Source organism: Mobula birostris, chromosome 4, assembly GCF_030028105.1.
Source record: "Mobula birostris isolate sMobBir1 chromosome 4, sMobBir1.hap1, whole genome shotgun sequence".
NCBI lineage: Eukaryota > Metazoa > Chordata > Chondrichthyes > Myliobatiformes > Myliobatidae > Mobula > Mobula birostris.
In genome coordinates this window covers 160,888,555-160,906,093 of record NC_092373.1, presented here as the reverse complement: position 1 = coordinate 160,906,093, position 17,539 = coordinate 160,888,555, and the positions used below count along the sequence as shown (strand labels likewise).

The 17,539-nt window shown below is 42.7% G+C and overlaps 1 protein-coding gene and 1 long non-coding RNA gene across 11 annotated transcripts in view; one reads left to right on the top strand and one right to left on the bottom strand.

Annotated features, from left to right (window-relative positions):
- psd3l (pleckstrin and Sec7 domain containing 3, like) overlaps positions 1-17,539 on the bottom strand; it is a 532,485-nt gene that overhangs the window by 243,137 nt on the left and 271,809 nt on the right. For 4 of the 5 annotated variants that reach the window (XM_072256350.1, XM_072256351.1, XM_072256352.1 and 1 more), the window contains 2 exons: positions 14,270-15,194; positions 1,514-1,984 (listed from right to left, as the gene is read on the bottom strand). In XM_072256350.1, the coding sequence (XP_072112451.1) occupies positions 1,514-1,984; positions 14,270-15,194 (1,396 nt within the window). The remainder of the gene's footprint in view (positions 1-1,513; positions 1,985-14,269; positions 15,195-17,539) is intronic. The other variant, XM_072256354.1, reaches the window with a different exon arrangement.
- Positions 1-17,539, top strand: part of LOC140196706 (uncharacterized) — a 56,336-nt gene that overhangs the window by 32,475 nt on the left and 6,322 nt on the right. For 2 of the 6 annotated variants that reach the window (XR_011885785.1, XR_011885784.1), the window contains exon 2: positions 7,286-7,355. The exons of the other annotated variants lie outside the window; for them this stretch is intronic. This is a non-coding gene — a long non-coding RNA (uncharacterized lncRNA). The remainder of the gene's footprint in view (positions 1-7,285; positions 7,356-17,539) is intronic. 6 annotated transcript variants of the gene reach the window in all.

Below are 17,539 nucleotides of genomic sequence, written 5' to 3'. Positions count from 1 at the left end.
CTCGTTGCCAGGTGTCATCTACCACCAAGATGACCTTGTGGATCTTCCTGTGCGGATTTATATACATGACCCCCAGTGTACGCCTCGCTCGGGACGGCTGTGATGGAGAGAGAAGACCTGTTTGCAGATTGAGTATTTGCAGAGAATGATGCAAGGGTCTGTGTCCCGGTTCATGCTCAGCAGCTCTGTAATAGAACTCTCTGATCTATGTGCTGTTGCCAGGGACGCACACAGAGACGGACATCAGGTGCTGCTGGAAGATCATCCGCTTGGTGAAAGGCGTGCTGGCCTTCCAGCACAGCAGGCCGTCTATAGAGGAATGCTGCAGATTGATACTGTCCAGGCTGCAGGAGTACGTGCTGAGGGAGGCACTGAAGCTTGGTGTAAACAATGTTAAACCTCTGCGGGGAAGGACTACAGGAGAAGCTCCTGTGCTACCACTAATGGAGGGGCTGAGTTGGATGCGGAAGCCCCTTAAACAATAAAAAAGCATGTATCGTCCCAGGGGGCCATGGTACTATGTCTGCATGTTTGCTTTGTTTATTAAAAAGTTTACATTACTATATGTAACAACCAAGAACATAAGAGTTTTACATGATTTAATTATGAATTTATTTCTGAAATAAAAAGTATCAATTCAGGACCAGTATCAAGGCTCCTTCTGCTACTGCACATGAAGGAACTGAGTCAGGTGGGGATGCCCCTCAAACAGTGAAAGGGTTTTATTAGCCCAAGGGGCCACATGTTTGGTAATGGCACTATGATTTTTAAAAATAAGTTAACACTACTTAATGTAACGACCATGAGTGTAAAAGTTCGCCCTGCTTCTTCTTTTGTATCTATTATTTATTATGAATAAAGTCTATTTTTGAAATATTAAAAAACATCAGCTTATAAACAATACCACATGATCTGCCAATAATCCACCAATAGTACTATTTTACATTATTATTAGCCTATCTCATATGCTGTCCTGCAAACTTGAAATGTCACATTTTTGTGCCTGCATAAATAAGATACTGCAATGAAACAAACAGCCTTGAGGAGTGATCAGGTTAGAAACACGCTGGAAATGTATCAGACTTCATATCATCAATGACAGAAGAGTAACAAAGCACACACTCCTGCCTGCAGTCTGGTAATAATCTGATTGATTCCTTTTTTTTTGGCTGTGTTTTAAGAATTGCTTATTTAACAGCAGGTGGGTTTGGGGGACTTGCAGGAATACATCAGTGACAGAATAAGTTTGTGTTGCGCAGTCAGCACCCCAGAACTCTGACCGCCTGTCAATCAAGCCACTGAGAGTGAATCCATTGTTCACTGTGCTGCATTTACAATGGTGAACAACAGAAGAAGCACTGGCCCTTCAGTGTAACTGACAAGACACAATAGAACGAGATGGGTTAAACGACTTTTTTTTAAAAACCAGGATCTATGATTTTGAAGGAATAGTTTAACCTAAATCTAGTAACTACTTTGTTGGCAGTTCCATAATCGAGGAGGAGACACTTACCTTGAGGTAGAATGCCCTTCCTGCCTCTCCTTGCACATTTCCAAATTGTGAGGTGCTCCATTTACCAAGGAACTCAGAGAATATTTATGGAATGCATTGTCCAACACATTGATGCTCATCCGCTCCTCTGTGCTGCTCTCTGAAGTGCCATTTATGTCGGTAACAAGGCGTTGCAATGCTCTGCCGTCGGGGGCAGACTCCAAGAGCCCGTCCCCCAGGAACTGACTGCTACCTTCCTTGATCCGCTGCTGAATCAAGGGAGTGAGAGGCATCTCGAAGCTGAAGCCGCATTCACTCTCATCCGTGGAAGATATCATGTCCAGCGAGTCCAGGCTGTTGTAAGATGAGCCCATCAGTTGCTGACACTCCATGATATGTTCAAACTGCGAGCTGAAAATGTCCGTCACCTCATTCTGCGAGGTCCACGAGTATTCAAATTCAGGGTCATTCATTGCTGCCAGCATCGATAAACTGAGGAGCCAACAGTCAGACATATAGTTAGAAACACACAAGAAAATCAATGCATAACACTCCCTATTCTGAAGAATTGTTGCTGTATAATGTCCATGATGTACGACCCAGCTAGTAGGGATGCTGTCTCACCGCTCCAGTGATTCAGGTTCAGTCCTGATCTCAGGTGCTGTATGTGTGGAGTTTGCAAGTTCTCCCTGTGACTCCGTAGGTTTGCTCCCATATCCCAATTACGTGCAGGTTGGTAGGTTAACTTGCCACAGTTAAGTGCCCCTGGTGTGTAAGTGGGTGGAGGAACCTTAGGGGAGAGGACAAGTATAAACAGATACTTGACGGTCTGTGTGGTCTTGGGGGGGCTGAAGAACCTCCCTCCTTGCTCTATGTCTTGCATCTCACCTGTTAACTATTCTCGAAGGTACTTTTCACTCTCCAATTTTATTAAACCAAATATCTTAACAGTAAATTCTTTTACATTCTGACCAATGCAAATATTCATGATGTTCCCATATGACTGTTGAAATCATTGTTACCCAAGGACATTTATTGTCTTTTGTAAACATATGCTCTACATAAAATATATTTTACATTTTATGACCTTCCTCGGTAAATATTCTCCCATTCCATACCCAGCTCTGTTTGGCCCGGGTCATTCTAGGTAAACCAAGTCCTGATCAAATCCATTCAGCTCATCCAAGGAATATATAGACAGGGTCAGGCGAACCCGGGGGTAATTTGAAGGTAAAATGGTTTTCAGCTAACATAGAACAAATAAAATCTGTTTTTTTTAAATTCTAAAACACACAATTCAGGTACACTTCCCTCAACCACTAACCTAGGAATGAACATCATCAATAGCTTGGCCTGCAGACATCATGAAACCAGACTCTGCAGTCATCGACTGCCTACGCTTTAGTTGCCTCCATAAGGCAGGCAACCGATGCTATGAAAACCACCCTAAACATTCTGTCTTCTTCCCCCCTCCCATCGGGCAAAAGGTACAAAGGCCTGACAGCACATTGTTCCCTAATACGATAAGATGGACTCCTGACCTCACAATCTGGCTTGTCCTGGACTTGCACCTGATTGTCTGCCTGGTCTGCACCTTCTCTATAACTACAATGGTTTATTATTCTGCGCTTTGTTATTATTTTTCCCTGTACTACCTCAATGCACGAAAGTGAAGAAAGGATCAGTGTGGATGGCATGCAAAACATAGTTTTTAATTGTACTCTGGTACACGTGACAGTAATAAACCCACTTACCAATCTTCAATCTGTGTCCCTTGTTTCCTTCCCACTCTCATGATTAATGATTAATTTCCTTCCCACACGATTAACCACTCAACATGGGCTGGCGGAAATTACTACTCTGTCTGGTCACCAACGTGCAGAACTGACAGGCAGGATGAGATCACTTTATCCCATGAAATCTTGTCCATACTCTTGATGAATGAGCTGCATAACTATATATTTTTCCATTTCCATCACATATATAGCCATGCATTACACAAGGTGAGGCAAGAAAGTACGAAGAAAGGTAACGGCAAACACTGGAGATGCCAAGAATCTACAACAAAACTATAAAATGCTAGAGACACTTAGCGGACCCAGAGGAAAGAGAAACAGGGTCAATATTTCAAGTCAATTACCCATCATCTGAATGAGACTAATGAGGAAACGTCACTGATCTAAATGTTTAACTCTGTTTATCTCACTACAGGTGCTACCAGGCCTGCTGAGTGTTTGTAGCATTTTCTGATTTGGTCTACGAAAGGTTAAACATTGCTATTCTTTTGCTACTGAATCACTGATAATTCAAGACTTTTGAATGTCTTCGGGTGTTTAATTGTTAAATTGTGCACCTCAAAGATGTCAGGATGTGGACCATAAAACTAAAAATGTAGGCCCACAATCCCAGATTAGGAAAGTATTGACATGACAGGTTTAAAACTGAATTTATTAACATATAGACATTGGGGACTGCAGATACTGGAATCTGAAGCAATAAGCAATCTGATGGAGGAATTCAGCAGATCAAACAGCATTTGTGGGGGGAAAGGACTGTTGACATTTCAGATCCTGATATAGGGTTTCGACCCAAAACGTCAGCAATTTCTTTTCCTCACACAGATGCTGCTTGACCACTGTGTTCGACAAGCAGATTGCTAATTTATTAACACTTTATTTTTAAACACTTGACAAGAAGTCCCAACACCATGAGTAAGGGGCCATATATTTCACATGATTCAATAAGAACATTTAAAAGACTCTTAGATAGGCAGATGGATGTAAGAAAGATGCAAGGCTATGAGCTCTGTTAGCGGGGAGGGTAAGATTGTTCATGGAGTAGGGTTGTATAGGTTGGCACAACCTCATGGGCCAAAGGGCCCCTTCTGTGCTGTATATCCTATGTTCTATTAAACCTTACCATTATCAGACCAAATTAACTGTAATTAATTGTGGAGGCTGCAGAAGGTCTTCCTAATCTAAACACAAAATACTCTGCAGATGCTGGGGTCAAAGCAACACTCACAACACGCTGGAGGAACTCAGCAGGTCGGGCAGCATCCGTGGAAAAGATCATTCAACGTTTCAGGCCGGAACCCTTCGTCAGGACGAAGGGTCCCTTCCTAATCTAGACTGCTCAACGTAAAATTCTCTGTGGAGAAATCGGCAAATTCAATAAACTTTACCCCATAGATCGCATTAAAAAACGGATTTAAATAAGTTTGTCAAGTGTCTTAAACCAATCAGTATTTGGATTTCTGATCTATTCAGAATCATCTTTTTGAGGCTGAAAATCTGACCTGTGCAAAATACTTTCAGGGGGCTATGGATTTGGATCCCAAGATCCCTCTGTACATCAACACTAATGAGTGTTTGGCCATTACTGTTTACTTTCCCTTTACATTTGATCACCAAATTGCAACACCTCACACCTAGCCAGATTAAAGGGTGGGGCATGGGGCCGAAAGGATAAGACATCTGATGTCAGTGTTTGATAGAAAGTCATTGGAAAACTGCAGGTTCAGTTTCTGTCCCTGTCATTTGGCTGGCGCAGTTGTATAGTAGTTAGTGTAACACTGTTATAGTGCCAGTGACCCAGGTTCCATTTTGCCACTTACTGTAAGGAGTTTTTATGTTATCTCCATGACTGTGTGGGTTTCCACTGGGTGCTCCAGTTTCCTCCCACCATTCCAAAGACACAGGGGTTAGTTGGATCAAGCAACACACATAAAAGTTGCTGGTGAACGCAGCAGGCCAGGCAGCATCTCTATGAAGAGGTACAGTCGACATTTTGGGTCTTGAGTCCTGACGAAGGGTCTCGGCTTGAAACGTCGACTGTACCTCTTCCTAAAGATGCTGCCTGGCCTGCTGCGTTCACCAGCAACTCTTATGTGTGTTGCTTGAAATGCCAGCATCTGCAGATTTCCTCGTGTTTGCGGGGTTAGTTGGATAATTGGTCACATGGATGTGACTGGACGGCACAGGCTGATTGGGGCAGAAGGGACTGTTACTCTAACTCTAAGTAAAATAATAAAAATTAAACTCCATCTGCCATTTCTCTGTCCTAATCTGCAACTGATCTAAATCCTGGCATATTTTAGGCAACCTTCTAACTTTATCCACAATGTCACTAATCTTTATGTCAGCTTCTAACTTACTAACCCATCCACCTATATTTTCATACAAATTATTTATACTCACAACAGCAGAAGTCCCAGTACAGACCCCTACAGAAGACCGCTAGCCTAGTTAGTCTACAAACTTAAGATACAAAAGCCAAATATATCCTTTATCTTTTCAATTTTAGAATTCATAGTTAATTGAACTGAGGAATATTAAATAACAGATTTCCTAGTTATTTAATAATGGTTCCATATTTACGAAACTGGGATTGATTAAAATGGCAACCACCGTCCAAGTGGCTTTTCTCCAAGGGTTGGCTGTATATTAGAAATAGTTGAGCATACAGGCCCTTCGGCCCACAATGCTGTGCCAAACATGTACTTACTTAGAAATTACCTAAGGTTACCCATAGTCCTTTGTTTTTCTAAGCTCCATATACCTATCCAGGAGTCTCTTAAAAGACCCTATCAATTTTCTTGTTCATGTTTGAGTTCATGTAGCCCCACAGTTAAGTTGCATTCTTTGTTCAACTAAAATAAATATTTTAATAGAAGTCAGTAAGAAGGCAGGGAAGAATGTTGATTTTGGAAGTTGCTTTCTCCCACTGAAATATTTCCATTAATACTGGCATTTGACTTGTGAGACTGGGCAAGGCAGGTCGGAACTAAGGCTCGGGTTTCGAGATTATATCTCACAGATTTGAAACGAGCACCCCCAATTCTTTCTGGCTTGAATGTGTTCTTGCTGGAGGGGTTGGGGTCAATCTCCAGTCTCTGATCACTGACCAGATAAAATGGTAAAATACGACAAATTAAAATGGAACTCGGAGTAGCATTGGATATGGAGGAGATTCAATGTACAAAATATCTTCAAAGAAGGCTTCCTTCTCCTTGCATGGCTCTTCACATCATTAACCCTTTTTACTTTCATTCCCTTTGCTGTGTTATTTTGCTTCTTTCTGTTTCCTTCATTTTAACTCTTCCTTTTTTCTCTGTTGTATTATTTGTGAGGCTATCTCATTCTCTCTTGGTTTGATCTAGATTGCTTTTCACCTATCTATATTATTTGTAGAATTATTTGAAATGAAATGTGGGGCCTTTAACTTATTGAATGGATAGCGTGGACAAGTAAATTCAAAGTGTGTTATGCCAAAGGGAAGACAAGGCTCAGGAATAGAAACTCAGAAACATCCCTATGGCTCCTGTGACAGAGTAAACCACAAAATAGGGTAGTGGTTGGAGAGCTCAGTAGGGTGACAGGCATGGTTACACCAGGAATTAAACTCTGACTGTGCTCAGAATCTTTGAAATACTTTAAAATATACCCACCATGTTTGAAGGATTAGTAGAGCAGAGATTGCTATTTGTAGTTATATTTAAGCCCTTCAAAGTGATAACTGTGGATATACTAGATTACAATTTATAAGAGCTTTCTTGATAGTTCAGAATCCTAACTGGTTCACCTGAATCCTTGTGAGAGAATTACCCCTGTCCCTACCGTGCAAATTTTTGCCTTTCATCTGCCCAAAGAGTGAGGCAAAGTGACTGTGAACCAGAAGTGTTTACCACAGTTTGTTCATTAAGACTAGAGCAGTTTATTTTAAAGATGTTTTTAAGAACCTGATTTTTATTTAAGCAATTGATACTTTTCATTGATGCTCTTTGACCAACAGGTAACATTAACTTGTTATGCAATCTTATGAAGATCATCACATTTTAAATCTTTCTACATTATATTTGAAGGTAGGAAGCCACCTCCATGTGAATGAGAGATTTTTATATAAATTAAAGTTTTAATATGTCAGATCACAGACCATAATTCCTAATGTCAAACAACAAAAGCTATTTACGTTTACAACTCAGACCTTAAATTATAGATGATGAGTGTTTATTAAGGCAGATACAGAGGCTGGTCAGGAACTGGGGCAAAACCCAAAGAGAAAACTAACTGGTGGCTTTTGAATGCTCCCATCACAATTGAGGTGGATTATTTGACCACTTGAACTTTTTTATAAATATAACAATGGGCACAGACACTTTGTGTGGTTGTTCTGGGGCTGACAATACCATCATGTGAAGAATGCTTAGATGTCATCATTTATTGCTGAGGTTCAGGAACTTTTATCGTGTGCCAGATCCGATCTGCAGCTGTGGCCCTCTGACCCAATGGGCCAGCATTTAGTGCCAAAGTAATGGTGAAGCAAAGTGGATCTCATTATTTATGGGTAAAAGCAGCTGCAAGGAGAGCAGATGTGAAGCTCTGTCCTCGTACTGGTGGCTTCTCAATTGACCTCCTTCACTGTTGATGCACAGGCCACAAGCTGGATGTATAAGAATAAGGTTGCAATCTGATTTTGTTGAGCAAACTCCCTAGCAGCTGAGCTAAACCGCTATCAAGGGACCACAGCATGAAAACAGACCCTTTAGCTGAACTGGTCTAAGTCAATCAAGATGTCCATCTAACCTACTCCCATTTACCCATGTTTGACCCACTCCCCTCTGTAGCTTTCCTATCTGTACACCCATTCAAATGCCTTTTAATGTTGTTATTGTACCTGCTTCAACCACTTCCACTAGCAAGTCATTCCACAAAGACACCAGCCTCTGCACAAAAAAGTAGCCCCTTGTTGCTTATGAATCATTTTCCCATTCAGCTTGAACCTTTGCCCTTTGGTTTTTGATTTCCTTTACATGGGATAAATGCTGTGTGCATTCACTCTATCTCCACCTTCTGCTGAATTGTTGAGGAAATTTTGAAAAATGTGAAGTGTTATTTTTTTTCTAATTTTTCCTTCTGTGTATTTTATCTCAATCCAATCTTCCTCTCCTCTGTTTCGCTTTTTGTACCTGCTTCGATGTGGCACAATTAGCCATTTTAATTAACCCTCCATCTCAGTCCCCAGGCAGTTATTTTTCAGTTCTTCAATCTGATAGATCAGTTTAATAAGCAAACATTGCCTGCTCACTCTGGTCCCAGATGCCCTCTTTTCCTTGCTGTGTGTTGTTAGGTTGGGCATTCCCCACACAGAAGATCCTTACCTACAGACAGAAAGAGCAAATCTAACTGTAGGCACCTCACTGTAGAAAATCCTTTCCCAGAGATCCTCTGGCCATAGTTAGACTCTAAGAATGCCTTTTTCTCTCACTGATTTCATAATACAACTAATCCTTTGATCAATCCCCCTCAGGAATGTTTATTTAGAGATTTTACCCACTATCCATTATATTATGACACGTTTGTTAATGAAAGAGTGCAAATTAGTGCAGGACCATTGTCTGAGCAATAATAATCTGAACAGGTACATGATCACTTTGTTCGGATCAACACATACAAAGTCTAGAGGTACTCAGCAAGTCAGGCAGCATTTATGGAGGGGAATAATCAGTTAATGTTTTGGGCTGAGACCCTTCATCAGGACTGGAAAGGGGGCAGAGCCCACAATAAAGTGGTGGGGGAGGGAAGCAGTACACGCTGGCAGGTGATAGATAAGATTAGTTGAGGGGATAGGTGGGTGGGTGGATATGGGAAGCTGGGAGGTGATAGGTGGAAGAGGTAGAGGGCTGAGGAAGAAGGAATCACATAAAGCCGTCCCCACCCACACACCCTCCCCCCTTCACCTGGTCTCACCTAACACCCGCCAGCTTGTAGTCCTTTCCCCACCCTCCTCCTTATTCTGGCTTCTGCCCCATTCCTTTCTAATTCTGATGATGGGTCTTGTCCCAACTATTTAATCGCTTGACTATTGATGGGTCTTGACTATTTAGTCGCTCTCCATAGATGCTGACTGACTTACTGAGTTCCTCAGCATTTTGTGTGTGTTGTGCAAGATTTCCAGCCTCTGCAGAATCGCTTGTGTCTATGTTTTGTTAGGATCACTCCTCTGTCCTGTTGTCTGGACTTAAATGTTGAAAGACCAAATCCAGAGGGGAATGTTAAATAACATCTGATATTAATACTATAATCTGGAATACAGTATCTTAAAGAGTGAATTTAATAGCAGCTTTCAAAAGAAAATTAGATACAAACTTGGAAAGATAATTTTTATGGGATAGATAGAACAGGAAAGCAGGTGGGGGAGAGCGGGAGGGAGAAAACAAGAGGAAGAGAGCAAGAGAGAGAGCAAGATCCGCACAAACTGGATAGCTCTTGGCATAGGACCAATGGCCTCCTTTTGCCCTGCATAATCTGCAAACGTTCCTGGGTACATTCTGTACTCTTTGAGCTGGGTGATTTTTCAGGTAAGGCACCAGATTTGAAAGCAATGTGATCAATGTACTGGGATGCCAGCTGGCAAAATGAAAACAAATGGCAGGATATGAACTAGGTTAACTGTGGAAAAGAAGATATACTAGTTCATAGGTTAATTGATCATTGTAAATTGTTCCATGATTAAGCCAGGATTAAATCGGGGATTGCTGGGCAGCATAGCTCAAAGGGCCAGAAGGGCCTATTCCGTGCTGTATCTCAATAAATAAATAAGTCGCAGCTTCACAATAGTAAACACTAATGCTCCTTCCGCTATAGTCTGTAAGACAATAACACAGAACTCTCCAGCAAGTGTACTACAACAGAGTGATATGGAAGACTCTGTACTGAAGTTCTGGTGCATCATAAGACCATAAGATTGTAAGATATAGGAGCAGATGTAGGCCATTCGGCCCATTGAGTCTGCTCCGCTATTCAATCATGGGCTGATTTGATTCTTCCAGTCATCCCCACACCCTTTGATGCCCTGGCTAATCAAGAATCTAAATATCTCTGCCTTGGTGAAAGATTGTAGAGGGACCTGGGAGTGCTTGTTCATGAATTGCAAAAAGTTGGCTTGCAGGTACAACCGGTTATTAGGAAGGCAAATGGAATGTTGGCCTTCATTGGTAGAGGGACTGAATTCAAGAGCAGGGCGGTCATGCTGCAACTATACAGGGTACTGGTGAGGCCGCACCTAGAGTACTGTGTGCAGTTCTGGTCTCCATACTTGAGGAAGGATATACTGGCTCTGGAGGCAGTGCAGAGGAGATTCACCAGGTTGATTCCAGGGATGAAGGGGTTAACCTATGAGGAGAGATTGATTTGCTGGGACTATACTCTCTGGAATTCAGAAGAATGAGAGGGGATCTGATGGAAACATACAAAATTTTGAAAGGGATAGATAAGTTATAAGTAGGAAAGTTGTTTCTATTGGTAGGTGAGACTAGAACTAGGGGACATTGCCTCAAGATTCAGGGGAGAAACTGTTTTTCCCAGAGAGTGGTGAATCTGTGGAATTCTCTGCCCAGGGAAGCAGTTGAGGCTTCTTCATTAAATATTTGTAAGATACATTTAGATAGGTTTTTACATAGTAAGGGAATTAAGGGTTATGGGGAAAAGGCAGGTAGATGGAGCTGAGTTTACAGACAGATCAGCCATGATCTTATTGATTGGCGGGGCAGGCTTGATGGGCCGGATGGCCTCCTCCTGCTCTTATTTCTTATGTTCTTATGTAAATGCACCCAATGACTTGGCCTCTACAGCCGCTCACGGCAAGAAATTCCACAGATTTGTCACCCTGTGACTAAAGTAATTTTTCTGCAGCTCTGTTCTAAATGGATGTCCTTCAATCCTGAAGTTGTGCCCTCTTGTCCTTGACTCCCCTACCATGGGAAATAACTTTGCCATATCTAATCTGTTCAGGCCTTTTAAAATTCAGCAGTATTGCTTTGTCCAGTGAGGTAGATCAAGTTTGCTTGCCAATCAACCTCCCTTACCTTGTGCACCAAACCTCACTGTCTGCTAGTTCAAAGACGGCTGCTCTTGTTCTTTCTTTGAGCCTCTTGTGATAAACTATTTTTGCCAAGTTTTCCTGCTCTTCCACTGTAAGATTCTGTACATTCTTAAGAGGAACACAGTAGTGTAGTGGTTAGAGTAGCACAATTATAGCACCAGCAGCCCAGGTTCAATTCCACCACCATCTGTAAGGAGTTTATACATTCACCCTGTGACTAAGGCTACGTCCACACTAGACCGGATAATTTTGAAAACGTCGGTTTTACGTAAAAACAATAGGTGTCCACACCAGGCATTTTTGAAAATACCTCCATCCACATTAAAATGGGTATTTGGGCAAATCTCCTCCTACTGGGCATGCGCAGGACACATCTACAGAAAACAAGCAAAGAGGAAACGGTATACTTGGTGCATGTTTGTCCAGTTACAGACTAGAAAAACTTAAAAGGAAATTGCCAAACAACAGACAGCTGTTGGCTCTCGTGCAGGAGGACTTAAAACTAAAAAAACAATACTGGAGCCTATGGAGGCAACCCACAGGGAGTTCACGGACAGTATGACCTGGCTGATGACGAACATGGAAAAACTAACACTGTTGCAGAGGGATTTGCAATGATGAGGAATATGATGGCTCCCCACCCCGCCCAGTACTTTTCACCGCCACAATACCAGCCTCACAGCCACTACAGTAGCTACACATATGGACACACAGACCCCCGGGTGGCCCCACCAACATCTTCCCCACATCTACAGAGGGGTCACCCTGGAAACATTTCCTACAGCCATAGTCTCTTCACTGATGAAAGGGACGACAGGTTTTTTTAAAAAGCTCTGGTTACCCCATATACACTACACTGCCCAACTGGCGTTTTCAGATTTAAACACTCTGGAGAGCGTTTTAGAAAAGCTCCATTTTCGGGGGAGGAAAACACCGTTTCAGTGTGGACGGAGGGTCAAAACGAAGAGAAAAAGCTTTGGTTACAGATTTATCCGGTCTAGTGTGGACGTAGCCTATGTGTGTTTCCTCCAGGTGCTCCGGTTTCTTCCCACATTTCAAAAATATCAGGGTTAATAGGTTAATTGGTCACATGAACATAATTGGGCAGTGTGGGCTTGTTGGGCTGGAAAGGCCAGTCATTGTGCTCTGTCTCTAAATAAATAAAATTTACCTTTCCAAATTTGTATCCATCCACCTTCCTTCCTAATATAATTGTGTCCTCAGCATGATCACACTAGCTTGTTCCCTTCTGAATTTCAAATGGCCCAAGTTTACCTCAGAATCTCTTTTCCAGTCTATTGCATCTTTATGGTCTTAGATTCCTCCTCCTCTGGTGCAGCACCAGAGATCTGGGTTCAAATTCTGACCTTGGACACTGTCTGTGTGGAGTTTGCCTGTTCTCTTCCTGACTACATGGATTTCCTTTGGGCTGCTCCAGTTTCCAACCACACGTCAAAGACAAGTGGATTAGTGAGTTAATTGGCCTCTGTAAGTTTCGCACAGAATGTCTGTGAGTTATGGGGAATGGGGGTTGATGGGAAGATTAGACTACTGTAAGTGAGTGGTTGACAGTTGGCGTGACTCAGAGGGCAAGGGCCTTTTCCTGCGCTGTATCTCCCAATGTCTCTGTGACTAACACTATTTAGTGTCGGGAATAGGAGCATTAGAAACACAAGCAGGAATGTGCACAGTCCATGAACCTCTCCATAAGATCTTCAGCCTCAATTACTTTTGCCCAAACCATCAGAATCCCTTGAAAAAATGATTAGTCTTAGCCTTGAATGACTCAGCCACCACAATTCTGATGAGATAGAAAATTCCAAAGACTTATAACGTTCTGAATGAAGAAATGCCACTTTAAATGGTTTTCCCTTATTCAAAGACGACAATCCTCTATCAGTCTGCCTTAGTTGGGAAACAGTTACCAGTCCTCCTCAGAACATTCCCACCTCTCACTCCCACCCCCGAGTCATCTGTTCCCCTTCTGAGGTGAGAGCAAATAGACCTTCAGTCAAACTTTCCCTATAAATTTCCCACCAGCATATGCCTGCTACTGTATGCAGCATAAAACCCTGACTAATACACATCCTTTAAACCCGCAATTGTCTGTTCCTACATAGGATAACCCCAATTCTGATAACAGTAAAGCCCTAGCTCTCTAATGCACAATAAAATCCGATTGGGTTGACAGGGCATCTGGTAAAATTGTTAAATAATGGTAAGTAAGCCTTTCACAACTGTACGTACAGTAAATCCACCATTCTACACCACTACCTTAGAATATAGCAACAGCAGTACTTGTATAAAGTACCCTTTCCTGCCAGTGGGCAATTGGCTAACTTTGCATTAACAAACACCGTAGAGTGGAGAGACGCTGAATTGGTTGATGTTGATATGGCTGAGTTTAACAAGAGATAGGGATCCTCAGTGGTACTGACTAGCCAGTGCCCCCTGCTGGAATGGTGTGGTGTGACACCCAATGTGCACAGGACCTGGTTTGAAAGGAATGGAGGAAGATAAATTAGCTCCCAAACAAATAAAAATATTCAGGCATCGCCACAAGAAGAGTGAAATTAAAAGGCCAGGCTTCTGTCATCCTCTCATTACCTGACGGAAATAGTTTCAATCACGTTTATGAAAGAAAACAAGTCTGCCTGCACCATGATCTAGCTCACGAGAAGGCAGTACAGATATATCAGTGACTAACACTAATAGGTTGAACAATGGAGATGGGGCATGAATTAGTTGCTCAGCCAACACCAACTAAAATCAGCAGAACCAAGATGAGTTTTCCATCATATGTGGTTAAGCTCCTTTAATTCACTGCAATCTGTCATAGCCATACATTCAAAAGCATTCCAATAGATTAGGAAGGATAAATGGCAATAGAATTACTTTGCTGATTTGTTTTCCATGGAAGGTTCGCTCTTTACACTCTGTTCGCTCTCTCTGGCACTCACAAAGACGTCGTCGTCCTCATCACTTCTGATTTCAGACTGAGCTGGACTCAAAGGAACTTTCTCACTGTCCCTGGAAGTTCCACTGGTACTGCTGTTTTGAAATGGGCCTCCTGGCCCCTTGTCCTTATTGTCGGTTAGGCCCAGTGCTGGGCTTGGTTCCATCGTCTCTGTGTGTTTGCTCACCAGTGTTGGTGACACATCACTGTCCTTTATTGGCTGAGGTTCTCTACCCTTCTCTGGCACTACAACGGTGTGTCCCTCTACACGAGGGAGTGCTTGGGCACTTCCTTCCTCCACTACTATAAGGCCGATATCCTTATGGGCCAAGGATGGAGTCTGTTTCATTTCCTTGTCACCGCCCGCAAGCTCCTGCCGGCCTCTTTCATCTGCCACTCGCTTTCCAAGTTCGCTCTCCCCCGATGCCACTGTCCCCTGGCCCAGCTGCAGCAACTCAGCTTGCTGGCTCTGGAGAGCTGAAAACACAGTGGCCGTCGCAACCCGGGTCGTGCTGACTAGCACCTCCATGGTCTCTCTCAGTGCCGTCTCCTCCATACCATGGCTGGGCTCTGGCTCTCCCATGGTCTGCGTGGGGCGGGCCTCTCCTGAGTCAGTCACCGTGTGCCCATAATTGGAGCCCGCCATCGTTAGGACTGTGCAGCTGGAAACGCCAGAGCATCCTGGCAGAGGCTCGCCCGTGGTTGACTGCTCTTTGTCCCCGATGTCCTGGGTGATTTGGTCCTGCTCCCACAACTTGCAATTCAGTCCAGGCACCCAGATTCGATCGTCAGCCTCCCTGGTCCTCGGCTCCACGGAGAATTTGCTGTTCATGCACTTATCCTCTCTTGTTGATTGGAAGCAACCTGTAGGGAAAGAAAAGGTAAAATTAAAGTGAAGGGAAGGCCCCTTTACTCAACAAGCCATTTTATATTACATAATGTTTGCATCATAGAGTTGTAGACCATGAAATCAGGCTCTTCAGCTCCCTTGTCCGTGCATACTATCAATCGTCTTTCTAAGCTAATCCCATTTACCAGCAATTGCTGCAGAGCTTTCTATGCATTGGGGATTCAAGAGCCTGTCTGGATACTTAAATACTTCGAGGATCTTTGCCTCCTTTGCACATTCAGATACAGCATTCCAGATTTCAAGTGTTTTCTGAGTTTCTTCCTCAGATCCCTTCTAAATGTCCTAAACACGCCGTAATTTTAGATATATTGATTATGGGGTAAATGTTGCCATTATCTACCCCATCTCAGCCCATTATAATTTTATATCTTGTCTATTCTGTTCCTATTCATTACACCTTTCCTCCAAAGGCAACAGCCCAACCTTCCATTCCCTCTTCTTTACTGAAATATTCCATCTGCTGAATCCCGTCTACACCCTGTCCATTGCGATCACAACCTACCTATGGTGGCCATTGGACTTTGCAAATTGTATATAGTGACATTCGTGTTTTGCTTGTCTCTTACCCTATCAACATTATTCTTCTGTCCTTCCCATAATTACCTAGATTCTCCTTCACTGTTTCTATCTCAATCCCCCTGCCTGTGTGCAGTAGCAAAAACCCATTCTAAGTTCTCAGTTCACCATTGGAATCAATAGCAAGTTGTCTTATTCAAGATTCAAGATTGTTTATTGTCATTTTTCAGTACATGATTTCTAATTTTGCCCCGCTCCATAGTTGGAAATATTTCCAAAACACCAACTTTTACAGAGCTTTCACATACTTCGATCTAAATTGGAGGACACACAGGGCAGATAAACATCCAATGTGCAAACTAACTGTGCAAATACAAAAGATAAAATAAGAAATAAACAAACAATAAATACCGAGAACATGAGATACAGAATCCTTGAAAGTGAGTCCATAGGTCTTGGGAACAGTTCAGTGATGGGGCAAGTGAAATTGAATGAAGTTATCCCCTCTGGTTCAAGAGCTTTATGGTTGCGGGGTAATAACAGTTTCTGAACCTGGTAGTGTGAATCCTAAGGCTCCTGTACCACTTTCCTGATGGTAGCAGTGAGAACAGAGCATGACCTGGGTGTGGGAGTCCCTGATGAAGGATGCTGCTTTCCTGCAACAGTGTTCTGTGTAGATGTGCTCAATGGAGGGGAGGGTTTTTACCTGTGATGGACGGGGCCACCATATTCTACCTCTCCTGATAATCAAGGCACACTAGGCAAAATACAGGATGATGTTTGGCATCTTCCTCAACCCACAGCAGAACAAAAGCAAGTTAAGCACAAGAAGCAAACAAGAGAACATGCAATCCAAGCAATCACACACAAAATGCTGGACAAACTCAGCAGGCCAGGCAGCATGTAGGAAAAGAGTACAGTTGACATTTTGGGCCAAAACCCTTCAGCAGGACTGAGGGTTTCAGCCCGAAACGCCAACTGTACTCTTCTCCTAGACGCTGAGTGGCCTGCTGAGGTCCTCCAGCATTTTGTGTGTGTTGTTAGGCACAAGAAGAATTAAAAGGAAGGATTCATCTGGGCCTGAAATTCATTCCTGTCAATGGGACTGAATGCACTGTTTAGCTATGTCAAGCATGTACTCTACCTCTGAAAGTCATTCTGCTGGCTTCATTGAGATGAATCACAGGGGCAAAGCCCAACATACTGACATTACTAACTGGCGTACTACCCCCACTAACCAGCATGAATACCTGCATAGCCTTGTTGTGTGAAGACACATGTCTTTGTGCTAGACAAGTCAGATTCAGTGATCCAGTGCCATTTGTACATCAGTGGCTGTACCTCAATGCACTTGATGTTTCAACAGAAGGATGATATCACAAACAATGCCTTTCAGTACTGCACTCAATTCAAGTTTCAAGATTAGAACCCACATCACACTGACCCAATGGTCAGTAGTAACTAAACAACATAAGTTAAATAACTGGGCCCAAAACAAATTAACTCTTACGATTCAAACATATTTTTATGTTACTTGTAAACAAGAACAGCATAGCCCATCATCCACACTGTTCTGAAGCCAGGACACAAAACCGCTATTTTTGTACAGAATTGGCTTATTGGTTATGGATATTGACCATTTGGTAAATCATATATGTTTGAATTCCTTACTTGCAAGATCAATCGCCATTCACAATAGGTGTTAAAAGTCAATTAAAACTTCAAGCTGACAAAAGATGATATTTTGAAGTTAGTAAAGCAATTGTCCCTTAGTGGTTGGGTG